The sequence below is a fragment of the Miscanthus floridulus genome, chromosome 5, assembly GCF_019320115.1.
Source record: "Miscanthus floridulus cultivar M001 chromosome 5, ASM1932011v1, whole genome shotgun sequence".
NCBI classification, from domain to species: Eukaryota; Viridiplantae; Streptophyta; class Magnoliopsida; order Poales; family Poaceae; genus Miscanthus; species Miscanthus floridulus.
The window spans coordinates 148,687,135-148,713,082 of NC_089584.1; the positions used below are offsets into that span (position 1 = coordinate 148,687,135).

The 25,948-nt window shown below is 52.9% G+C and overlaps 1 protein-coding gene, 1 non-coding gene and 1 pseudogene across 2 annotated transcripts; 1 reads left to right on the top strand and 2 right to left on the bottom strand.

Annotated features, from left to right (window-relative positions):
• Positions 1–5,502: 5,502 nt before the first annotated feature.
• TRNAL-UAA (transfer RNA leucine (anticodon UAA)) lies at positions 5,503–5,586 on the top strand. The gene has a single exon. It is a non-coding gene; the product is annotated as a tRNA-Leu (tRNA).
• A 1,413-nt stretch (positions 5,587–6,999) lies between these two features.
• Positions 7,000–8,815, bottom strand: LOC136454106 (uncharacterized; annotated as a pseudogene).
• A 622-nt stretch (positions 8,816–9,437) lies between these two features.
• LOC136454107 (UDP-D-apiose/UDP-D-xylose synthase-like) lies at positions 9,438–13,001 on the bottom strand. Its single transcript, XM_066454651.1, has 9 exons — positions 12,479–13,001; positions 12,200–12,292; positions 11,992–12,099; positions 10,804–10,918; positions 10,567–10,700; positions 10,374–10,475; positions 10,185–10,277; positions 9,966–10,101; positions 9,438–9,875 (listed from the first exon to the last, which is right to left on the bottom strand). Exons 1-9 carry the CDS (start codon positions 12,779–12,781, stop codon positions 9,760–9,762), a joined length of 1,200 nt encoding a protein of 399 aa, XP_066310748.1. The 5' UTR covers positions 12,782–13,001; the 3' UTR covers positions 9,438–9,759.
• Between the last annotated feature and the right edge of the window lie 12,947 nt (positions 13,002–25,948).

A 25,948-nucleotide genomic window follows, 5' to 3' on the forward strand; every position in this document is an offset into this window, starting at 1 on the left:
CCTTGATGAGGCACTTCTTGCAAATAATGGGGTCGACGACGAGCGGGTAGCGTCCTAGTCTCGTGATGTGGGAGGGATGGTCCCTCTAATCAAAGGTGATCAGAGATTCTGACCAGCTAAGGAAGGAGGGGACGGCCATCTCGACGGCGCATGCCTCCTTGTAGTGTACCTTGTGCTGGCGCTTGGAGCAGATGGCGTCGGATCCGTTGAAGATCATGATGTATTCCATGGGGTCAGGGAAGCCATCCCCATCCTTGCCTGCCGCGCCTCCTTTCTTGGCTATCGCCTCTTTGTCATCTCCTTCTTTTGGCCCGCCAGCCTATCGTAGGAAACGTTTGAGGAGCTCGTAGTCCTTATAGAGGTGTTTGATGGGATAGGCATGGTTGGTGCATGGGCAATCCATGAGCTTGTTGAAGTGGTCAGGCAGGCTCTGCTAGAGCCGCTTGCCTGCGCAATCAGCTACGGCGACCAACATGGTGTTGTCCGGTCGGCGCCGATCCTTTTTGTTCTTCTTACCCCTTTGTGTGTAGGGGCCCTCGTCTTAGTTCGTGCACTTGGCCTTGCCTTTGTCCTAGCCTCCATTGAAGATTGCTCCGACTGCCTCCTCACCAAAGGCATGGTTAGTGGCGACGTCGAGCAAGTCACGGATGGTATAGGGCTTTAGGCAGCCAAGCTTGTGGATCAGGGACTCGCAGGTCATCCCAAAGAGGAATGCATTGATGATGTCCGCATCGATGATATTAGGGAGGGAGTTGCATCGTTGGGAGAACCTACGGATGTAATCCCATAGGGACTCACTAGGCTCCTACTAGTAGCTTTTGAGGTCCCAGGAGTTACCAGGGTGGACATATGTCTCCTAGAAATTTCCAACGAAGACCCTCTTGAGGTCCACCCAGTCACGGATGCTGTCGTGCGGGAGGAATTCAAGCCATACCCGAATATGTTTCCCAAAGCAGATGGGGAGATATTGAATGATGAAAAGGTCACCATCTACCCCTCCAGCTCGGCAGGCGAGCCAAAAATCTTTGAGCCAAATACTAGGGTTCATCTCCTCGGTGTACTTGGCGATGTTAGTGGGTGGTCGAAAGCGCTGTGGGAACGGCGCTCTCTGGATATGCCGGTTAAAGGCCCATGGTCCTGGGCCCTTAGGGCTAGGACTCTGGTCATCTAGCTAGCGACCATGCCTAGGGCACGTTTCACCACTCCCCTCGATGGTTCGGTAGGGACCCATGTCGTCTGCCCTCATCGGTGCCCGGTGGACGTAATCATCACACCGAGCCTGATGCCAATTGCTAATGACGCTGCGAGCATCTTGGTATGGACCGAGCCGTTAGCATGTCGGCGATCGGTGTAGGGCAGGCGCCAGGTTAGACCGTGGTGCAGCCATGGCCTCTCGAGCTGCGCTTGGCGGCTGTAGCGGTGAGCGGATGGAGTAATCTGTCTGGTGCGTCCCCACTCCCCTAGTGGGGAGAGAGGGCGCGAGTCGGAGTCACGAAGTGAAGCTTTCCGCCTATTGAATGTCGGCAGCTTCTACCAGTGCCCGGAGGTTCTGGTAGACAGCCCGCTCCTGGGGGTCGACGGTCTTGGGAACGCCACGTAGAAGCATTATCACAGCGGCGATGTTCTAGCTAGCTCGAGCAAACTGTGGGGGGTCATTCCCCTCGTTCATGATGTTGCGCTGGACCTAGCGGGCGTGACCCTGAGCACCGCTCGTGGGGTCTCGCGCATGGGGCACAACGTGCTGCACCGAGCATGTCGGCTGGTTCTACCATAGTTGTCGTAGCTCCTCAACATGCCCTTGTGCGAGCGCAAGGGCCCCCACACACGGGTCTAGAGGGGTGTGAGTCTGCACGGACTTTGCAACAACCGGCGGCTGTCCTAGAGCGTCCGCCATAGCGTACTCCCGGGACAAACGGTGGCTAGGTGCCATGTCGCCGATGCTAGAGCCGTCGCTCTCAACCTCGTCATCTAGAAGTTTGTGGAAAGTGGTAGGAGCATAGCTCGCTATTCCCACGAATTCGGATGTGAGAGGGGGCGATGTCAGCGTCCTTCGGAGCCCCTGAGCGCACATGTCCGCAAGGGACACGTGGCCACAGGGGAACCAGTCGTACGGTGTTTACGGTGCGGACAATACGGTCCCTCTAGATAATCAACGGGAGATAGTAAATAGAGAGTAAATAACAGTATGCACATTACTCATAGCGGGGTTTGAGCAGAGAGTTTGCTCGGAATGAAACGCAGGCGCCTCATCATTGAAGTCATCGTGTGTCCTAGAGCCAAGGGAGGGCGCTGCTCCGACGGGCGCCGGAACAAATGCCTCCTCACGGAGGTGTAGTACGCCGAGCCGGTCAGCGACAAAGTCTAGGCTTTCGAAGAGGAAGGCCTAGAATAGCTCAAAGATGGGTGGAACCCACATCCCAACAGGTGGGAGTGCGGGAAACTCCAGTGAGCCGAAGCGAGTCGTATCGCTTGAGCCCGCCATGGCGAAGATGGCGGAAAAGTGGGCCATCCGATGACCAATAAGTGTGAATGTACAACGTCTTTCCCACGGACGGCGCCAACTATTGGTGCAGAAAGTGACCAACACGTAAATATTTCTAGTTTTGCTTTACGTTGTGATCAGAGGTAGCCCAACACTCAATGACACAGGGTTTATTTTAGTTCAGGCAACATGCTCTACGTCCAGTTTGAGTCAGTCGGTGACTTTATTCCTGAGCCTAGGTGCTCGAAGTTTGATGTGGGGTTACAAACGGAAGGAAGAAAGATGGAGGTATAAGAGGTCCGATCGGACATCGGTCTGAGGAACCGAGTGCGACGTGAGCTCCGCTATGTGCTAAGTGTTTGAGCGTGTGCTCGAGGTTTGAACCTAGTGGTTCTGCTATTGTGTGCTAGTGAACTTGATCGATCTATCTATTTTGGGAGAGAGCACATCCCCTTTTATAGATGAAGGGGATAGCCTTACAAGTGAGAGGGAGAGAGTGTACGTATGTTAAGTCTTATTGCCCACGCTATCAGGTACAGGATGATTGTAGGCGCCCATAACACTATTTAATGTCAGATGCATGTGGGAGGTTATGTCATCTTCTTCAGGTATGGCAGACGTCGGTGCCTGCCACACTGTTGATACCCAGAGGCATGCAAGGGGCTTTACCATGTTCGCCTGGTATGGTAAATGCCGGCGCCCACAACACTGTTGATGCCCCAGAGGCACGTGGGGGGAACTTTACCGTGTTTGTCTGGTATGGGAGTTGATGGCACCCACAACACTGTAGGGGAAATGTTGGCACCTACAACACTACTTGGGTTATCTCATGCTAGGAAGGTCGTAGCATACTGTCTGGCAGGTGTACAAGGTACGGTCCTTGGTATTGCGGTTGACTTGAGTGCCCTGCCTTACTTTCTTTGTCTATTTCCTGGTCCTTACCGAGTGGGTGTCCCTGGTCAGTTGGTCCCAGTTGGCTCTGATTGCGCCAGTTGGGGAAGAGCGGTGAGTGTGCATCCCCAGTCGGAGACGTGGGTCGGAGTCAAAAGTGGTGTTTGGCCAGGCCTTCCGATCGGAGAGGCCATCTAGAGGTGGGCCGGAGGTGGAGGCGAGGCCTTCCGGTCGGAGAGGCTGGGCCAGAGTCAGAAGCGGGCGCTGTTCCTTCTTGGCCTGGCCTTCCGGTTGAGACTGGATCGCCCTTCTATGTTGTTTTAGGTATTTGGGCCGGCCCATGAGTTGCACGTTGTTTGTAATGTTGGCTGCTGGACCGAGCCTTTGTTGGGAAGCTGGTCCATGAGGGACCCCGGGTTTATAAACCTGATACTGTGCAAGACTAATGAAATGTCACCTGCTAGCTGCATATATATACACTTGGAGTAAGGTACACCAGCGGTCCCTAAACTTATGCTAGTTTGTTATCCCGGTCTCTAGAGTTGTAAAACGGTCGTTTATGCCCTCAAACTCTGTTCGGGTCTCAAAATATAGTCCAAACGGGTCTACATCCACATCTAGATGCCGACGGGCACGCTGACATGTGGGGTCCACCTGCCATATCCATCTTCCTCCTCCCTCTTCTCTCTCCCTCTCCACTGACCACTTCTTTATCTCTCCTCTCAACGGCAGGTAAGGCGGCGCGGCCGGGGATGGGGCGACACGACCGGCGGCATGGCTGGGCACGGGGGAGGTGTGGCCGGTGATGGACGGGGCGGGCGCCGACGGTCAGGGACAGGGGAGGCGTGTACCTAGGTATGGGAGCAGTGGTGACTAGGGTAGGGTGGTGGGTGGGGCGGCCCTACTGGTGGCGAACACATGTCCTACCTCTTTAAGTACATCTGAAAGATTGAGTAGGCAAATCTTGAGCTTGACGAGGCCACCACAGGCGCCTCGCTATCATTATCAAAGGACACATTGAATAGCATTGAAAGAAATCGTCACCTAAATTCTAGTGTAGACGCAGTCGCACACCGACCGACTTGAATGAAAACGAAGGCAAGGCACCGCACGCGCATCACGTACGAGTACGAGTACGGCGGCATACGCGCCACAAGTAATATGTCTTGTCCCCTCCCCCAAAAAACAAAGTTTCTGTAAAAAAAAGGCCGCCATACTTAGCTCTTCGGCCTTATTTCAACCTGAACATGAATTTTCAGCACATTTTTTGCCCTGTTCGCTTGTCTTATGAGCCGTACTATTTCAGCGAACGAATAGTATTTTTCTCTCACAGCAAATTAGCAAACAGTACTTTCAGCTACAGCTTTTCAGCAAAGCGAACATGGCCTTTGATGTTATTATATTAACATAAGCATTCAACACTGACGGCTAGCCCATACATGCAAATCAAACCAAATTAAGACACTTAGCATACATGGACGAATTCAAGAAAATATCTAGGGAGGCTTCTTCAACCTCTAATTTTAGCCTCTCCTCGAGGTGCATCTATAGCAAAAATTCCTAAAGGGGCTCCATGGGTCCGACGACCGTAGGGAGGGGGAGGCTAGAGCCCCACCCGTCCCATCGCTGGATCCGTCCCTGCTCGCCCCACCATTGGATCTGTCCCTGTTAGCATCCATAAAATTAAGACAAAGAACACCAGACATGAAAACAAATGTCTCCATACACTTGCGCCTTGTTCGCTTATGCTAAAATTTGACTTATTCTGATTCTTATGCTAAAATATTGTGAGAAAAAATATTATCCTATAATTAAAAAATAGTGCTGAATAAGCTCAGACTAACGGAACTATAAACTGTACCTTAAAAAACTCAAAAGAGTCAACGGATTCTTCTATTCTAGTCTCCCACCTCCCTGGCGACGGAGTGCTCCCTAAACCATGAGCGCATGCCTCGACCTCTCCAATCGTCCGTCTCGTTAACCGTAATCCGGTTTCCACTTTTCACTCACAGTCACAGTCAATCAGTATGCATGGGCGACCAAATCCCAAGGACTCAAATATAAATAATATACCGGACGATAATGAAAGAATATTTATAAATAAATCTGCAGAGCAAGTATTTGAATTAGCTGGTTTGCCCGAGTGGTTAAGGGGGAAGACTTAAGATCTTCTGCAGTTCATCTGCGCGTGGGTTCGAACCCCACAGCCAGCATTTTTGCTTTTATTTATTTCTTTTTTTGTTTTTTTTTTTGCTTTGTTTTGCTTTTCAAGGACCAACTTCAGAACATATTTTTTGCTTTTATTTATTTCTTTTTTTTGTTTTATTTTTGCTTTGTTTTTTGTTTTTGCTTTTCAAGAACATATTTTGTTCATTTTTTCTCTCTTTTTCATGCAAAAACTTCTTAATATTCCTATTTTTGCTTCTCCCTCTCCCCCCCCCCCCCCCCCCCCACCCCCCAAATCTCTCTATGCACCAACTTCTCAAATATTTGTTTTTAATTTGCATGAACAATGTCCTTTTTACCTCAATTACTTTTTTATGCAAGGGCCATAGCTTTCTTTGACAACAACATGGCCCATGGTCCCTGCTACTTTGTAATAAGCACTAAATGTGAAATTGTTGCCTATTGTTACACCTTGAAATCACCATCTAATTTCTGTATGTATGATTTATTGATTGGCCCATGCGGTTCGGTGCCAATCTCTGCCACTGTCTGTATGCAACAACTTTTGCTCCTTCAAAAAATGTCCACGCACCATCATTTTTGTTTCGATTTTTTTTTCTCAATGCACCCACGTCTCAAATTTTACTTTTGTAAATGTTTTCTTGTCGGTATATATAGTTTTAAAGGAGCGTTATGGATGCAACAACTTTAGGGGATAATTTTTTCCTCCATTATTTTCGATCCAGCAGCTTCTTCTTTATCTTGTTTTCTTTTTTTTCCAAAATGTTTGTCTATACACCAAGTTCTCATCTTTTGTAGTTTTATCAATAAGCTGGGCAATCATTTTTCTCAATAAAAAAGGAGAGCACAATCTTTACTTTTTAATGGAAGTGGACAATCTATTGGATGACATATAGTGAGTGATATAAGAACACATGTAGTGTCATAATGTTGTTTACATAAAGCGGGTGAAATATCATCGAAACAAATTTAACTAAAAACTCGGTTAACCAAAATTTCCATGATCCATTCAGTGAAGATTTGGCACTATTCAATGATCGGTGGTTTGTAGGTGGCGTTAACCAAAATTCTTTATGACTATAATATTACTAAAACTATGTCCATTTGCATATTTAAATATACCTGTATGAGGCTTTACTTGCTGGAAGCATTCTTTGTTGTTTTTCCTCCTTTTCGTTTATTGCTTGTTGCAGTTTTTTATCGAGTGGTTTCCTATGCCAAATGAGTTGTTACATTTTCTCCTAGCAAAATATGTGTTACAACCGACCTATTTTAGTCGGCTTCGAGTTTTTTAGCAGCAAATTCGATCAATATTTTGCCAAAATCAAAATTCTTTAAAACCAATTTAACCAAACTGATTTTCTGAATTCACCGGTGAAATTAACCGGATGCCCATGCCTACTAAATACCCACCTGATGGCTATCTCTTCCACGTACGTTCATTGACATCGTTTATCAGTATAGTCACAAGATTGCAAGTTCAAAACAAGTCAACCTGGCAGTCTATTATATCATAGATTGCAGCGCCACAACTCAGATAAAAAGGATCCTACTAGAGTGAAAAAGGGGAGAATGTCACTTGCAAATTGTCAGCAAAATACATAATCCGGCACCACACAGCAACATTGATGACCACTATATGATGGATAGAGTGATCCATCATCATTGGCTCATCACGAAACGGCATTCATCTTCCCTGGTAGTTTTAGACCGGAACAGAGCCTAGTCCACGCAGCAGCAACCGGAGATTAAGTCGATCTGTCCGGTGCATTCCCATCCCCACCATCTGGTGAGTCCTCACTGTCCTGGTCCTCCTTCCACTTAGCCCAGGCCCATCTCAACACAATGAACGCCCCAAGTGCATACACCTATAGCAATATAGTAGGAAGTGTCATATTTCCACAAGCCCACAATATATCATACAGTGCAAGAACAGTTGGAAATAAAGCAAAATACAAGCAAATATTTGGCATGAAACAACTGCAGGAAACAAGAGTAAACTTTCTCTTAAGGGGCAACATATCTCAATCATCTGTATCAGGTGCAGAATAACAATAGGCTGACAACAACAATATGATATGACCAGCATCTAAAAAGCTTAGATCTTGTCAAGTGATAGCATTTGTAGAACATAGCAAATGAGAGGACCTTGAAGATATGTAATCGACCCCATGGTCTCCAAGTGGTTACTTGTTACAGACCCTGCCAAAAGTAACAATGGAAGCGCACTGTTGCTACAAGTGGTTCTGAGTCTCGATGATGCGCATTTCTAATTTGACAGTGGGCAACTATATAATGTTTTCAGAGTAATATACACTGCAAGCACAACTCACAACAGTCAAGTGTCAGTTATAATCCTGATGCACAGTTTTATCCGAGTTGAAAGACCTACACGGCAGCATATTGTGTAGGTGTTAACTTGCAGCTCAATCAGTCAGCGAATTGCATCCGGACAGTCTATTGGCTTTCTGGGAAATATGATTCTGTAACAAACTAATTTATGTGCTGAGGAATGAGGAGAAGGCTAATCCACAAGTACAACAACAAATAATACAACAAATTGTAACTCCAATCGCGAGCAACTATGGCCATATTGTGGACAGGGGAACTGCGTCCAATTTCATCTCAGACTGGTTGCAGCGTGGCTGGAACAAGAAGAATGCCACTGCAATAGTAACATCTACAAACAGTGATTCACTCAGTGGCAATCATAATCATGGGGCGAATGTTTCGAGTGGGAAATTTCCAATTGTATCATCAAGCAATATGCGCTGCGACTTGCAGGAAAATGACTACTCAGATGACATCCTGAGAAACTAGGAAATCGGGCCATCGCATCGCTATCCCTATCGCAAATTCGCAACAAAGGGGTTTTGCGGTGGTTTAGCCTAATCTAGTCGACGAGGCAACTTGGAACGGCGGCGTACCTGCCAGAGGTTGCGCGGGGCCATCTCCTCCTCAGTGGCGGGCGGTGGCGGGACAGCCCTCCTCCTCCTCGAGCTTTATCGGCGGCGGCTGCCGTGCCTTGTGGCGCTCCGCATCGGGGAAGAAACGCACCGTCGACGGCTGCCCGCGGCGGGACTCCGCGTCGGCAGCGCTGCCCCCGTCCGCCGAGTTCTTGGCCTGGTCCGGCGCACTCCCGGCGTTGCCCATGGCGTCCGCCGCCTCCTCGCAATCCCCGTTTGCTGTATTCTGTCTCTCAACTCTCAAGAGCTGCGGCCCCAACACTCTCAACTCTCGAGTCCAGTAGTTTACTTGCCCCGGTTCAGATTGCAAGCAAAGCAAGGCAGCGTCTTTTCTTTTCTTTTTTCCTTTGTCCCTACAGTACTTATCATTCTTTTTCACAAAAAATGTTTTACTTGTTTGGTTTTCATTCTTTAAAAAAAATATTTGGAACACTTTTATAATCCGGTATATCCTATGAATTATCGTCAAACATACCCCTGTTAGCTGATGTGGCACCATGTCAGCAAAAGCTGTCATTAAAAACAACCCAGAATACAAAAACAAATGACAAATGGTATAAAAGTTAAAGGGGTAAAAAAACAATTTTATAAATGAGGGGAAATTGGATGACCACAAAAGTTGAGGATGTCAAAAAGGACCTTTTTTTTTTCTTTAAGAAAAACAGTTTAGCAAAACTACTCTTGGATTGTGGATTCAGCCCAAAAGCTGTTCAACAGCTCAGCCAAACAGGCCCAAAGTAAGGTGAACATCATTCTTCAGTCTTAACCCCCCGCCCATAGACATACGATACGGCCTCCCGAACAGGCTGATAGACTTCCATAGTAGCAGTATACATATATAACTGACAGACAGAAGACATTTGGCAGCATCAATGACACGTAGTGAATGGCAGAATATGAACCAACAAAACTGAAGCAATCATCTAGGAGTTGTATACTCAACGAACAATAACAGCTCTCGCCAATGAAATGATTCCAAAGAATGACTTCGCACAGCAGGGGGAGCAACCAACACAAGTACAACGGATGGCCCAACCCACACATATCACATACGGATAGCATAGCATCCCTTGATAGCAGCATGATGAAATCTAACATGGACATCTAGGGCCTCAAAACGATTACTAGCGTATATGTATTCTGACTTCCGAAACTTCATAACAGCTGCGACTAGGGCTCTAACGAGAACCGTCCTAGCCACCACCACCACCTTGAGGTCCGGGGGCATGTCATCTAACTCGTTGCTGAAGCCTGCGACATTTGCCTCTTCACAGCTTCTTTGTATGTCTTGTGCTGATATGTCAATGTTGTCTCCAGCAGATCCTTGAGAGGGGTCTTTGGGTTCCAACCTACAGTTAGTCGACATTTGACCAATAGCCACAAGTTAGGGAAAACAAGAATACCCAGAGACCACCGCATCATATTGACAACAGCAATACCTAGCTGCTTGTTGATTATACTCATGTCGGGAATTCTCTTATCACTGTCATCATATCCTTCACCATAGAACTGACTCGAACTCACATCAATCATGGGCTCATCCAGTGGTGCCTCTCCTGAGACATTAGCATAGACCTGCCCGTACAAAACAGATGGCTTAAAACAAAAACAGGTAACACCAACTATTACTTGACGGCATCATAAATTTGATGGCATACCTCTGTCATCATTTGGGCCAACTCCCTAACAGTAACCTCATTGTCAGGATTCCCAACATTGAAAATGTGACCATTGGCTCGAGCAGGATTTTCCTTTTCGTAATTGGCAACAGAAAAACAGGAGTTCAGTCTTAATGAATTAGGGCATATGAGAACAAGGAGCCAGAGATAACAAAGGCAGTAACATACAATCATCAGCACAACAGCTTCGATGGCATCCTTAATGTAAACAAAGGTTCTCTGAGACTGGCCCCCATCAACAAGCTTCAAGGGCTCTCGGCGGAGCAAATTCTGCAAAACCATTGTACCATGCATCTTCTGAGAAGACTGAATATGATGCAAATTAAGGTAACCATCCTCAGAAAGAAACAAGTGCACATACATTACTGAAGCAAGCCAAAACCCGGGGTACACCCTCACTAGGGCCATCGACACCAGGAATGAAGTCCATTCTTGGGCCAATCCAATTGAAAGGTCTCACGATTGTGAATTCAAGGCCATTTTCTGCGCCTTCAGCTGGCAGATACTCAAATCAAAATGATAGTAAGTGTTAGAACGAGAAGAAGTAAGACCATCCGCTGTACAGTGGCAAGAAAATAAGACAATTTACTTTACTGACCAAATATAAGCCTCTCAATAAGTTGCTTTGCGCATGCATAGGACCATCGTTGTTTCATGATTGGACCAAAAATACAGGGTGACTCATCTTCTTTCAGAACATAAAATTCAGGTTCCTGTTTGAAAGATAAGAGGAGACATATATGTCAGCAATGGACAAGTATGACCAAAGAAATCTGCATGACTACAAATGTCATTATCTTATCCTGCTGTAAAGCACTGCAAATGAGTTACAACTTAAGTTTCTTCTAGAGCATACCACATGAACCTGTGGAAAGATTCAGAATTCATCCTTTTATCCAACATTGTCGATGTATTACACTTCCATTAATAATCACATGGCAAACAGATGAATACAGTAGTCTTAAGAAAGCAGATGAACACCATAGAGTGCCAACTAAATCATTCCCACAGAACTAAGCACGAGTGCAGTACAAATGCAGAGAGCGGACTTTTACTGGGAAAATAATCGGAATTAAAACAAAGCTGCAAGCTAAACAAACGCTGATCCTTGAGGGGTGCCAATAGTTGACAATCTATAAATGATGCAGCATCAACAGAACTACAGAAGTAGCTTATTGTTTAGAAAAATGCTATTGGGGAAGGATAGTTCCTGACAATGGTATGTTTTTTTTCCTACTATTACTTACAAGGGAACATGCAGCAACAGACCAACAGGCGTAAGCATGGCATAGCTTGAAGTTTTGAACAATACAAATATCTGAAAGGCGCGGAAAGGAAAAAAATATAGTACTGAACAATGTACAGAAATTGAGGGAAGACCAACACAAGGGCGACCTGAACTAGCATATGCAGTCAAACCATAGTGTTCATCAAAAGTCAACCACATCCTATAATAATCAATTAATCATGACAAGAATTGAGCAAGACAAGAGCATGCCAACAACCAAAGGAGGCTCAACTAGAAAATCCCTCCCCAACTAACACCAAATCTATCCCAATCTTGAGACAAGGACCGTACTACAAGGACACGAACAGTTATTATAGTTAAACAGCACAATTTAGCAACCTGCACCATATCTGCAATCCTTTTTGTTTATTGACTGGCTGATGAAAGTCAACACTAAAAACAAAGGAATATAACTTGAAGCGTCAAAACCGTCTGACAAGCGTGGGCAGAATGAAACTTGGCACGGGGTGGAGTGGATAGAAAGCAAAATCACGTCACCTTGCGGAGCGGGTGGTCTTTGGGGAGGAAGCTACCGATGGTCTTGCCATAGACCTCGCACGTGGAGAAGTGGATGAGACGCTTGCTGTTCTCGGAGCAGTACTTGACCTGCAAAGGAAGGAAGGAATCGGTCATCAGTCATGCCAGTGAAACATTCTTTCTTTCAGTGGTAGTACGAAATGCGAAAAAAAGAAGATCGAGGGCCGACCACTGGGAGTGCGTCGATGAAGTTGCTGTAGATGGTGTCGAGGGGGCGCGTGTTGTAGTCCGCCGGCGTGCAGATGGCCGCCAGGTTGATGGTCTTCAGATCCACCCAAGCAACAGCAGGAGGAGACGTGAAGGGAAGGAATTCGTGAGTGAGTTGTGCGCTCCCAGCAGAATTATTGGGGTACGAAATGCATATATTATACTGATGAGAGGGGGATGAGGTGAGATGAAATCAGGGTCCCGAAATCTGGTGGCAGCAGGCAGGCGGGCGCAGGCTCACCAGATCGGCCATCTTGATGAGGCCCTCGAGCCTGGAGTCATTCTTGATGTTGAGGCGGTGGAAGGAGATGCGCCCGGAGAGGTGCGGCGGCGCGGGGTCGACGAGGTGGCGGATCTTGTCGCAGTAGACGTCGACGGCGAGGACGACGTGGCGCGTCTCGGCCATGAGCTTCTCGCAGAGGTGGGAGCCGATGAAGCCCCCGGCGCCGATCATGCAGATGGTGAGGGGCGCGATGGGGTTGCCGTCCAGATCCAGGCGCGCGGCCGCCGCCGCCGGAGAGCGAGACGACGACGACGACGACATATCCTCCTTCCCCTGGTCCGTGGCGCGGCCGGGCGAGGCGGTGGGGATCGGGGAATGCGCGTGGCTGGCTCCCCGGCGAGGGGTTCGGGGAATGGGGGCTCGTCCGGTCGGGTTACGAGGCGATGTCGGTGGCGGTGGCCTTCTTCTCTCTCCTCTTCCTCTATTTATGGAGGAGGACCGGAGGCAGCGGGGTGGGGCCCGCGCCGGGGGAAGGGAAGGAAAACGAGAGAGGAATACGAGGATAGCTGCCCTGGCACCGTAAGTCTGGCCGATGCTGATTTATGGGTTTGTTGATAAAATTTAGGCCATGTTTAGTTGCCAAAAATTTTTACATAGTAACTATCACATCGAATCTTGTGGCACATGCATAGAGTACTAAATGTAGACGAAAAAAAAACTAATTACACAGTTGGTCGAGAAATCGCGAGACGAAACTTTTGAACCTAATTAGTCCATAATTAGACACTAATTACCAAATACAAACGAAATGCTACAGTGAGCCAAAATCCAAAATTTTTTGGATCTAAACGCACCCTTAGCTGAAATCAACAAATGAACAGGATTATAGCTAGCTCTACTCTTAAAAAATTGGCATCTTCAATCAATGGTCGCCTTCTTCTCACCCTGGTAATGGGCCCACCGCTCAACAGCCTGTTTGTTTCGACTAAAACGATCATGGATTATAAGCCAGAAGTACTGTTGACTGGTTTGATATAAAAAAATATTATTTCAATTTATAATCCTCAGTCATATAACTCGAAACGGCTGCAGATCTAATTTTCTTTTAGATTTTTCTGTTTCGTTATTACTTTATTATTTTACTCTTTTATTCTAAATTATAAAAACATTTTGTTTGGATACATACCTTTGCTAAGCATTTAGATATAAGTACATTATATCTAGAGGCATACAAGAACAATATATCTAGAAAAAAATGAAACGTATTATAATTTAGGAACGATGGAGTACCTGCTTAAAAACACGAGGTTTACAAGAGATCAAACCAAGCGCTTCATTTCCTCCGTGACAAATCTCAGCTCCGATTAAGATCGGGCCTCAGCACCATTTTCAGCTTGTGCAACGCCTGCGCACCTGAAGAGCATTATCCCCTGACAACAAAACTATCGTCCGAAAATATTGTTCTAACTAAAATGTTAGTGAGAGAAAAACATTGTTCCAACTGAAAAAAAAAATAAACAAACCGGATATGGAGTAAGCCGAATAGGGCTATATGTTATGAAATTCAACTAATTCGGTTGTCTCTAATGTTTCTACACAGATAGAGTATATGACTATGTTTTCATAAAGATAGGGGTACATGCATATGTATGCTACGCTCCGTAGAAAAGAGAAACATAACATGTTTTTTTTCTGGATGTCGCGTAGATTTGAAATACCGTATGCTAAAGAGATTACGGTACAATCATTCATTCAGGGTGGACGAATGTTTTAAAGACCTGGCCTTTAGGATAGGTTTAGGGCCTCTTTGGTACGACTTATGCCGGTTTCGGCTTCATCTATTTTGCGTAAATCGATGCACTATAGCGTGAAGCCATTTTGTAAGCCGGGGTTAAAATGAACTAGAAGCCGAAAAAGTCAGTTTTTCTGGCTTCACCTGCTTTGGCTTCATCGGTGAAGTCATTTTGGATGAGCCGTGCCAAAGGGGACTTTAATAAGGCTTCAGCTCTAGCTCTTTGAAAACCTTCTCCGCTGAAGTTATAGATTTATAGCTTTACAAAAAACATTTGGCAAAATGATTTTAGATGGTGTATTTTTAAGAAAAAGCTATAGATTTTTTTTTGTCTCTAGTTCCTTAGCGGTTTAAGTGACGAACCGTTTTTTTTACTTGAGTAGTTTATGAAGTCAGGGTGTAGTTCCCAAGAGTTAGACCATCAGCCCGTTTGCTTGTTGGTTTCAGTTAGGGCTTATCAGCCAGCCAACAGTGTTTTCTTCTCACAATAAACCAGCACCAGCCAGACTTATCAGTTCAGAAATCAACCAGCGAACAGACTACATAAATGAATGAAGCCTTGCTCGCTCCATTGTTTGGAGAGGAAATATGGAATGCTCTCCATAGCAGGGTGACTTGAAAGCCTCAGGTGCAGATGGTATGCCTTCTATCTTTTATAAGAAATTATGGTCTCTCTTTGGTGAACGTGTTAAAAATGAAGTTCTTGGTGTCCTCAATGGTGGGTCAATACATGATGGGTGGAATGATACAATTATTGTTCTGATTCCTAAAGCTAGCTCACCAAAGATGCTGAAAGATTCACGGTGTCGGTGTTTTGGAACCGGGGGTCCCTCAACCAACGAGTGAATTTGTACTGCGTGTCCCTAATCCCGGATGGTGATGCAAAGAGACACAAGGTTTATACTGGTTCGGGCAGTCGAGGCCCTACGTCCAGTCTGAGAGATTGATCTTGTATTCCTTGCACCGGAGTGCTCGTGGTAGGGGGTTACAAGCTGAGTGAGAGAGGGAGCTAGCCCCAGGTCTCGGCGAGGGTGGTGCGAACTGCTTGGGACGTTGCTCCCAAGCAGCGTGGAAGTGCGTGATTCTATCGGTGTGTTTGTCCTTCTGCCCCCCCAGAAATGGCCCTGGCTACCTCCTTTTATAGTTACAAGGAGGAAGCGAGAGGTACATGAGAAGGCTACTATTTGCTGACGTATTCCGCTCCCTGAAGCAGTATGGCGTCGTGGGAGTTCCAGTCGATGTCTAGTCGGTATGGTCTTCAAGGCTGACGACATGCTGCGCTCTTGTACTTTTGTTGACTTGGTGAAATGCCGAGGCCTGGTGGCTGCTGTAGTAGGCTGTGTCGAGACCTATCGCGCTGAGGCCGAGACCCACTGTGCTGAGGCCTGCTGTGCCGAGGCCTTTAGCGGGTGGCAATGTGAGGTCTGGGCGGCCATCGCCGATAGTTGATTTGGGCGGAACAGTGCCGAACATGCGTCTACAGGATACGGTGCCCTGTATCGTCAGTAAGGGATGGTAAAAAGGCGATTTGACCGTTGTCCTGTCGCGGCATACTGCCGATCGTGACTTTCGTAGTGAGGGCAGCTGGGTGCATTAATTGGATGCGATAGCCTGCCAGAGTGACTTTTGAGGTGGAGGTGACGAGATTGCGGGACGAGCCCAGCCTCGGGCGAGGCGGAGCATGGCCAGTTCGCCCGAGGCCCTACCGGGAGTCTCGGGCGAGGCGGAATCCGAGGCTCATCGGGGGTCTCGAGCGGGGCGGAGCGGTCGGTTCGCTGGCCCCGAGGTCACAGGAACCCGGTTCTGACTCCCTACGTCGTGTCCGTCCTTGGTGCAGGAGTTTAGGCAGCACAGTAGCCGGTAACCCTTGCACAGTCCCGTCGTGGATGGCAGGGTGCTGACGTGACGGACGTCTGGTCTGCCACGTCGCTGCACTGCGCCGTCGTGTGATTTGTCGGAGTGGTTGAGCGCCTCGATGGGACGTGCGGAAGTGACATGCTGGTCGTACTCGGTCTTGTGCGTCGTGGGGCTTCAGTACGGCTTGATGCAGGACACTGGCGGGCGACGTGCGGGTTGCCGTGTAATGACGTCGTAGGGGGCAGCGGCTATGCCGAGGCCGAGCCATCGCGGGGGGCTCGGTGGTCATGGACCCTCAGGCTGCCGAGCCCGTGAAGCAAACTGTCGAGGTCCTTGGGGGGAGTTATTGGCCTTGGGTACTGATTCCGAGGCTACAGTAGCCCAGATGTGGCTCCCCACGCTGCATTGTCCTCGGTGCAGGAGTTGGCAGCATAGTGAGGCATGGGCGTCACGGTGGTTAGTACAGTGGCGGGTAACCCCTGCCCAGTCCTGCCTCCTGTCCCATCGGCCATTCTGCTGTACTGTGCCGGGCGTGCGGCCTGTTGTCAGGGGCAGCAGTTGGCTGAGTTGTCGTGACACGACGTTTTGCCAGAGGGACGGGAGAAGGAAGGAGGTGGCGGAGTGCTGCCGAGTCCGCCTTGCGCGAGACAGAGGGTCGGTGGCCCGGCCGAGGCCTTTGACGGGGAATCGGCCGAGGCCCGTGGTGAGGGGCCTCGGGCGAAGCGGAGGGTCGGCCGAGGCTCGCGGCGATGGGGCCTCGGGCGAGTCGGACAATCGGCCGAGGCCAGCAGCGTTTAGCTGGTTTCGATCTTTACGAAGTCTAAGCAGTCGTTTTTTGGATCTTGCTTAGGGTACCCCTTCTCACGGTATCCGACAGTAGCCCCCGAGCCTTGGGGGGAGTGGAGGCACTCCCCCTGAGGTTCTGACGAGAATTGGCTCTTGATAGTTCCTGTCGGGATGGTGTTTTGTCTTCGAGGTTTCGGTGGGTGCGCGCGAGCGCACCCGCCGGGTGTAGCCCCCGAGGCCCTGGAGGAGTGATTTCACTTCTCCAGGGGCTTTTTTCTCTTTCGAGTGGGGAGTTACATTGTGTTTGCCGGGCCCGTGGGTGCGAGTTCGGATCGCAGGGCCTCGACGATGCTGCGGGAAGAGCCCCTTAGCCTCCGCCTGGAGCGAGAGGGCCGTCAGGGGTTCACCCGGCTTTTTGTACGACCCTCGCGCTTCCTTTTCGCTCGGAAGGAGGGTTTGTATTGCCGAGCCCCCTCGTGTGTGAGCCCAAGTCGCTGGGTCTCGGCAAAGTGTCGCAGGAAGAGTCCCTTAGCCTCTGTGCGGAGCAAGAGGGCCGTCAGGGATTCTCCTGACTTTTTATTCGACCCTCGCGCTTCCTTTTCGCTCGGAAGGAGGGTTTGTTTTGCCGAGACCCCTCGTGTGCGAGTCTGAGCCGCTGGGTCTCGGCAAAGTGTCGCAGGAAGAGTCCCTTAGCCTCTGCGCGGAGCGAGAGGGCCGTCAGGGATTCTCCTGACCTTTTGTTCGACCCTCGCGCTTCCTTTTCGCTCGGAAGGAGGGGTGGAAGATGCCACGCTACCCTCGGTGGGCGCGAGCGACGGCATTTCCGGTGAGCTGTTATCGGGTAAGTCCGAGTGGAGGCCCGTACCCCGTTCGCTGGGGGTCGGCTAGCGGTCCTGAGACGCACTCCAAGAGTACCGGAGGGTTTCTCTAGTGGGTGCCGAGGCCGTTCGCTGGGCCTCGGTGGCTCGGTGCCTCCCTACGGTGGGATCCCATTCGGAGACCTCCCTGCCGGTCTCGGACACGATACAGGGCGCGCTCATACAGGCTTGCCCGTAGTCGTCCCTGACTCTTTTGCCCTGGGGCGGCTGTCGAAACCCCTGGGGGCCCAGCCTTCGAACCCCTGGACCGTAACGGGCTTGGGTCGCTTGTCTTTATCTCGGGTGCAGGAAGAGCCCCCGAGCCTCCGCACGGAGCGAGAGGGCGGTCAGGGGTCCTCCCGTCTTTTTTGCCCGTCCCCCGCCCGTCCTTTTCGCTCGGACGGGGGGGGGGCTGTTTGCCGAGCCCACTCGTGTGCGAGCCTGAGCTGCTGGGTCTCGGCAAAGTTGCAGGAGGGCCCCCGAGTCTCTCGCGCGGAGCGAGAGAGCGGTCAGAGGTCCCCTGGCTTTTGGTTCGCCCCTCGCGTGTGAGGGTCTGACTGCCGAGCCCCCCTCGGGTGCGAGCCTAGGTCGCGGGGTCTCGGCGTCTTTTTGCAGAAGGAGCTCCCTAGCCTCTGCACGGAGCAAGAGGGCCGTCAGGAGTTCTTCCGGCTTTTTGAACGACCCTCGCGCTTCCTTTTCGCTTGGAAGGAGGGTTTGTATTGCCGAGCCCCCTCGTGTGCGAGCCCAAGTCGCTGGGATTCGGCAATGTGTCGCAGGAAGAGTCCCTTAGCCTCTGCACGGAGCAAGAGGGCCGTCAGGGATTCTCCTGACTTTTTGTTCGACCCTCGCGCTTCCTTTTCGCTCGGAAGGAGGGTTTGTATTGCCGAGTCCCCTCGTGTGCGAGCCCAGGTCGCTGGGACTCGGCAACGTTTTGCAGGAAGAGTCCCTTAGCCTCTGCGCGGAGCGAGAGGGCCGTCAGGGATTCTCCTGACTTTTTGTTCGACCCTCGCGCTTCCTTTTCGCTCGGAAGGAGGGGTGGAAGATGCCACGCTACCCTCGGTGGGCGCGAGCGACGGCATTTCCGGTGAGCTGTTATCGGGTAAGTCCGAGTGGAGGCCCGTACCCCGTTCGCTGGGGGTCGGCTAGCGGTCCGGAGACGCGCTCCAAGAGTACCGGAGGGTTTCTCTAGTGGGTGCCGAGGCCGTTCGCTGGGCCTCGGTGGCTCGGTGCCTCCCTACGGTGGGATCCCATTCGGAGACTTCCCTGCCGGTCTCGGACACGACACAGGGCATCCCAAGCGTCTCGCTTGCTTGGGCCTCGGCCTCGCATAGGCTCGCCCGTAGTCGCCCCTGACTCTGTTGTCCTGGGGCGGCTGTCGAAACCCCTGAGGGCCCAGCCTTCGAACCCCTGGACCGTAACGGGCTCGGTGCCTGGTTCCTTTGCCTGAAAGGAATCGGGTGGGGGTTACCTCTCTCCCTGCGGTTAGCAACGGCAGGCGCGCCTTTTGAGGCAGCTTTTTCGGGGAGGTGAAACGGCGCCTGCTGCTGCTGCGGTTGGGCGCGACGTGGCGTCAGTCGACGGGACGTAACTGCACGCGCAATTAATGAGGAGGGAGTGGGCGGTAAGACCGGATCTGGATAACCGCGCCGGATTTCCTGGGGGAAACTTCCCCGATTTCGTCGCCCGGTGGTTTCGATTCGTCCCTGCATAAATACGCAAACAGCCTCGCCCTCTCCCTCCTTACCTTTTCCGCGTTCGCTTTTGCTGCCTCCGTGCCGTCGCTGAGAGCATAGAGCGCCGGGGAAGAGAAGTGCGAGGGCGAGAGATCGAAAGAGAGAGGGAGAGAGATTACCGCCGTAGCAGCGTCCTCCGCCGCGCAATGGCTGGTGGTCCCGTCATCCTCCCGGCGGATCCCTGGGAGCGGTCCGACGTCACCGAGGAGAAGCTGCAGTCGCTCGTGGAGGCCGGTCTTCTTCGCCCGATCACCGACCCCGACGAGCCGGAGTGGATTGCTCCGGGGGACGAGTCGGAGCCGAGGCCGCGCGACGGTTACGTGGTGAGCTTCGTCGTCTTCCACGAGCGAGGCTTCGGGTCGCCGGCGGATAGCTTCATGCGGGCACTCCCGCACTACTATGGCGTGGAGCTGCACAATTTCAGCCCCAACTCCATCGCGCAGGCGGCCATCTTCGTCGCCGTCTGCGAGGGGTATCTGGGGATCGCTCCCCACTGGGAGTTGTGGCTCCATTTGTTCCGAGCGACGTTCACCTCCAAGCCGGGGGGAACGAGGGGGGCTCGGAAGGCGCAGAGGGCCGGCGGCTGCACCCTCCACGTGCGCCAAGACCGGCAGTCCCTCTACATCCCGGCCCAGCTGTCAACGTCCAACCGTCGTTGGTATGACGGCTGGTTCTACCTCCGCAACGACGGCGGAGGACTTCCCCCTTATACCGGGCGGGTTGTAGAGAGTCAACCGGAGAAATGGGGGTACGGCGTCATCAAGGTCGACCAGCCTAGGCTGGAACCGCTCTTGAGGGCCTTGGGGAAGCTGCGTGACTGCGGCCTTTCGGCGGCCGTGGTCGTGGCGGCCTTTCACCGCCGGAGGGTGTTGCCGCTAATGGCCCGGCGGCGGCGGCTGTTCGAGATGACGCCGAGCGACCCGGTCGCCGGTATCAAGATGTCCGCCTTCGCCCTTACCGATGACGAGACCCTGCGTCGGGTGAGGGAGGCGGTAGACGGGAAGCCGAGGCTCGATGACTTGATGCCGTTCCCGATGCGCCCGTCGCGGGGGTATGTCTCGCTGGTAAGTTGGATGTTGTCGAGGCTTTCGCGTCCTTCTTGTTTTTCGCCTTTTTGGTCTGTTGTCTTACTTCGTCGTTCTCACAGGGGATAAGAGACGTGCGAGGCTCCCCGCCGCCCGTTCCTGAGGACGCCCGGCGGCGATCCGTGAACAGGGCGCGTGCCGAGGAGGAGAAGAAGAAGAAAGATGCCCAGGAGGCGAAGCGCACGAAGAAGATCCTCGCGCGCGAAAAGCTGGACGCCCGTCGCCGGCGCCAGAGGCTCGACGGTCTCCCTTTGGAGCCGTCTCCCTCGTCGTCGGTGTCGGATTCTTCGAGCGACGGCGGTGGGCGCGAGGTGGGGACGGCCTGCCTGGAACACCTCCCCGACATCAGGGAGATGGTTCCCGGGGCGCCGGCAAGGAGCCTGACGCCCCTAGGAGGAGGAGGAGGTGTCCCGGGGCCAGTGGTGGCCCGTCCCGGCGCCGAGGCCGGCACACCCGAGGCGCGGGTGTCGGAGGAGCGTGCCGTCGGCCCGATGGGTTCGACGGTGGAGGTTGAGCGGGTGACGGTGGGGGCGACCCCATTATCTCCGCGAAGGGTCGAGGAGGTGCCGGGGTCCGACGGGGACCAGCTGGCGCTGGTGGACACCGAGGCCGCGCTGCTGCCACCACCGCCGCCGTTGCAGAGGAGGCGGACGGTGTCGAAGCGGTTGCATCCCCGTTCGCGGTAAGCGTCTTTCCTGGCGGAGTCCGCTTCTTGTTTGCCCCTTGGTTGCATGCTGACCTTGGGAGTGTCTTTTCTTGCAGCCAGACGCTTCTGGTGGGAGACCCTCCCTTGGCGCCCCGTAAGGCGCTCAAGGTGAACGTTAGCTCCTCTGCCCATCAGGCAGCGGAGGCGCAGGCTGACGCGCAGCGTGGCGCGGAGTCGGGCGAGGCCGTTTCGGAGGAGGTGGCCGCCCAGGAAAAGGGTGCCGAGGCGGCCGCGGGGCGAGTGGAGGAGGAGGAGCCCACGCCTCGCGATGTCGTGGGTCTTGGGGCGACGGAGGCTGGGGCGTCTAGCACTGCCGAGGCCATTGAGGGTGAGGCCGGGGCGCCCAAGACCTCCGAGGCCAGGGCGGTGGACTCCGGGGCCATCGAGGTAGAGATGGCGGAGGCCAGAGCCCCCGGGTCCGTCGAGACCGAGGCGATGGAGGTGGAGGCGGGGCAAACTTTGGCGCCGCCCCTGGTTCAGACAATCTCGTCTGATGATTCTTCCCGAGGGAAGGAGGCGGCGGACGCCGAGGCGGCCAGTGCCGTGGAGCAGCAAGTCCCAGATCCTGCCGAGGGGAGTTCGGCCCTTGTCCCGCTACGGCCCGAGCCCCGTGGGTGGAACTTCCCGCGTGTTTTCTGGCGGGACCAGGCTGATCCCGAGGGGGAGCCTGTGTTCGCCCTTGAGGACGTCGCCGAGGGGGGGCGTTGGGATACCCTCGAGGAGTATCGCCGATTGGCCGTGCGGTCGTTGCAGACAGCGATGACTGTCATGGAAAGGGACTTGCCTGGTGTCACTCGGGTGAGTACTTTCGTGTCTCGTGCCGAGTTGTCGTCGCAGTGTTTGACGTGCGCTTTTTTACCTCTTTAGGAGCTCGAGACCCGGTCCCTTGGGAAATCGGTGTTCCTACGAAGGGAGAGGGATATCTGGGACCAGCTCCGGCGGCAGAGGGGCCTGCTTGCCGACGCCCAGGGGCTTTTGTCGGCGCGGAGTGCGGAAGTGGAGGACCTCCGCCTTCGCTGTGCTGACCTTCAGGCCGAGCTGGTCACGGCTAAGGGGCAGGCTGCCCCCCTGGTGGCGAAGATCAAGGAGCTGGAGGAGGAGCGAGACTCCTTCAGGTCTCGGGCCCAAGAAGCGACGGCCTCTGCGAAGGCTACAGCCGGGCAGCTGGGTGCGGAGCAGAGCGAGCATCAGGCGACAAAAGTCGCCCTGGCAGAGGCTACCAAGGCGGCCGAGGCCTCTCGGGTCGAGGTCTCAGCCTGGAAGGGCAAGGCCGAGGGTAGGTTCCGCTGAACCATGTTCCTCGTTCCATTTGCTCTTTTTGTCCTGGTTCGCGCTTGACTCCTGACCCCTTGCTGCGACGTAGATCTGGAGAAAGAGGCTTCCCAGGCGGCTGAGGCCTCCGTCGCAGCGCAAGCGGCGCTGGATGTCGAGGTCCGGGAGCACGAGGCGCTGCGCAGCGCTGTCCGGTCTGCCTGCGAGGCTCTGGACGTCGAGGAGGTCCAATCAGCTAGCTCCCTTGGGAGCCGCCTCATCGCGTTGAGCGGCCACGTCCGCGAGAGACTCCGAGGGGCGTTGCACACGGGTGTCAAGCGCGCCCTGGCCGTCGTCTCCTCGCACTACGCCATCAACCTCGAGGCTGTCAGCGACGGCTACGTGTTGCCAGAAGATGACGAGGAGGCTGATGCAGAGGTCGTGAGGCTGTTGGAGGCGGCCGAGGCACCTGGCACCGCGTTGGCCAAGCTGTTCGAAGAAGAGGTGGTCCCTCCCGCGCCAGCCGCCGATCCTTGAGCTTTGACCTGGGCCAAAAGGGGCCATGTAACCGATCGAGTTAGTTGCCGAATCGTGACGTTTTTTGTGGCCGTCGAGGCCCTTAAAGTATTTGCGTATGTGTGCTTCTTAACCGTTTTCCATTCTATTTCTAAGTTCGTGCCCTCTGTCTCGATCGCGAAGAAATCCCTCGGAACCTAAGCCGTCCTTCGGCGAAGGGCGGTGAGGGAGCTGCCGTAGCCCAGAGGCGTAGGCCGTTCTCACGACCCGGCCGGCCCTTTGGCCTCCAGACAGGCTTTTGGTCTTTGGGTTTCTTGCGAAGGTCCCGTCGGAGCGCGAGAGAGTTTGGCGTGGAAATTTTCGGAAAAACGGTTGAGAAATGGTGTCCGGGACTTAGGGGGGTTCCCCCTTTTTAGCCCCCGAGGGAGGCTCGACTTTGCAGAGGCAGAGCCGAGTCTCCCTTATTGCGTTATAGTGACGTCGAGCCCCTATCGATAGACAACCTCTCTGCAAAGAACTTCCTCGGAACCTAAGCTGTCCTTTGGGCGAAACGGTGGTGAGGGAGCTGCCGTAGCCCAGAGGCATAGGCCGTTCTCACGACTCGGCCGGCCTTTTCGCCCTTGAGACGATCTTTCGGTCCTTGGGTTCTATACAGCCGATTTGTCTATAAGGGGGTTCCTCGAAAGATTATAACAACTAAAGAACGCTTCTTTATTTATTTCGAGAAACAATGTAAACAACGTTTGGAAATTTAAGGGTAGAAACGACGTAGCTGTTCTATGTTCCAAGCGTTGGTGAAGATTTCGCCCTTCTCGTTGGCTAACTTGTAGGTCCCGGGCTTCAGCACTTGAGCGACGATATACGGCCCCTCCCAGGGTGGGGTCAGCTTGTGGCGGCCCTTGTTGCTCTGCCTCAGTCTCAGCACTAGGTCGCCCACCTTCAGGTCCCGGCTTTGGACGCGCCGGGCTTGGTAGCGTCGTAGGGCTTGCTGATACCTGGCTGAGTGTAGTAGCGCGACGTCGCGGGCTTCCTCCAGTTGGTCGAGGGCGTCTTCGCGGGCAGTGCGGTTGCTTTGCTCGTTGTACGCCTGTAGCCTCGGGGAGCCGTATTCTAAGTCAGTGGGGAGGATGGCCTCGGCTCCATAGACCAGGAAGAACGGTGTGAATCCCGTGGCTCGGCTCGGGGTATTTCTTAGGCTCCAGATGACTGACGGGAGTTCGGCAAGCCATTTCTTGCCAAACTTCTTCAACTGGTTGAATATTCTTGGCTTAAGGCCTTGTAGGATCATGCCGTTGGCACGCTCTACTTGGCCATTCGTCCTTGGGTGCCCTACGGCCGCCCAGGCCACCCGGATGTGGTGGTCGTCGCAAAACGTTAGGAACTTGCGCCCGGTGAATTGTGTCCCATTGTCAGTGATGATGGTGTTAGGAACCCCGAACCTGTGGATGATATCCGTAAAGAACAGCACCGCTTGCTCGGATTTGATCTGAGCGATCGGACGAGCCTCGATCCATTTAGAGAATTTGTCGATAGCTACCAGCAGATGGGTATAGCCCCCGGGTGCCTTCTGCAGAGGCCCAACCATGTCCAGTCCCCACACAGCGAATGGCCATGTGATGGGGATGGTTTGGAGGGCTTGGGCCGGGAGGTGCGTCTGTCGAGCATAGTACTGGCATCCCTCGCAGGTGCGTACTAGCTTTGTGGCGTCGGCCACCGCTGTTGGCCAATAGAAACCTTGGCGGAAGGCGTTACCTACGAGCGTCCGAGGCGCCGCGTGGTGCCCGCAGACTCCCGCGTGTAAGTCCTGAAGTAAGGATTGGCCAGCCTCGGTGGTGATGCATCGTTGGAGAATACTAGATGGGCTGCGCCTATATAACTCGCCGTTGCAGAGGACGTAAGTCTTGGCGCGTCGCGCAAGACGTCGGGCTTCGGTTCTGTCAGCAGGAAGCTCTCCTCGGACGAGGCGATCAAGGAGAGGGACTCGCCAGTCCGTTCCTTGGTCGATCTTGGGAGGCTCTTCGTCAATCGCCATCGCCTCGGGCTCGGCTGGCGGGGTCTCGGCGGCAGAGGGGGCCTCGAGCCCTGCGGTGGGCTCGGCCGATGGGTCCTCTTCCGTTGCCGAGGCGTAGTCGACGGACGGCTTGTGGAGGTCTCTGGCGAAGACATTCGGAGGGGCCGGGGTCCGTGCCGACGCCATCTTTGCCAGTTCGTCCACGGCCTCGTTGAACTTTCGTGCAACGTGGTTGAGTTCGAGACCGTCGAACTTGTTCTCCAGACGATGTACCATCGCGCAGTACGCCTTCATTTTGGGGTCGTGGCAGCTTGACTCTTTCATCACCTGATCGACGACGAGCTGCGAATCACCCCGTACGTCGAGACGTCGTACTCCAAGTTCGATGGCGATTTGCAGGCCGTTGACGAGGGCCTCGTATTCGGCGACATTGTTGGAGGCGGCGAAGTGAAGCCGGATCATGTAGCGCATGTGTATTCCGAGGGGCGAGACCAGGAGCAGGCCCGCGCCGGCCCCAGTCTTCATCAGAGACCCGTCGAAGTACATGGTCCAGCATTCTGATTGGATTTGAACGGGTGGCAGCTGTGTGTCGGTCCACTCGGCTACAAAGTCGGCCAGGACCTGTGATTTGATCGCTTTCCGAGGCGCGAAAGACAAGGTCTCCCCCATGAGTTCGACAGCCCATTTGGCTATTCTACCCGAGGCCTCCCGGTTTTGGATTATCTCTCCCAGAGGAAAAGACGACACCACAGTCACCGGGTGGGACTCGAAGTAGTGACGCAGCTTGCGTCGAGCCAAGACTATGGCGTAAACTAACTTCTGGATGTGCGGGTAACGTGTCTTAGTCTCGGAGAGCACTTCGCTGATGAAGTAGACAGGTCGCTGGATGGGCAG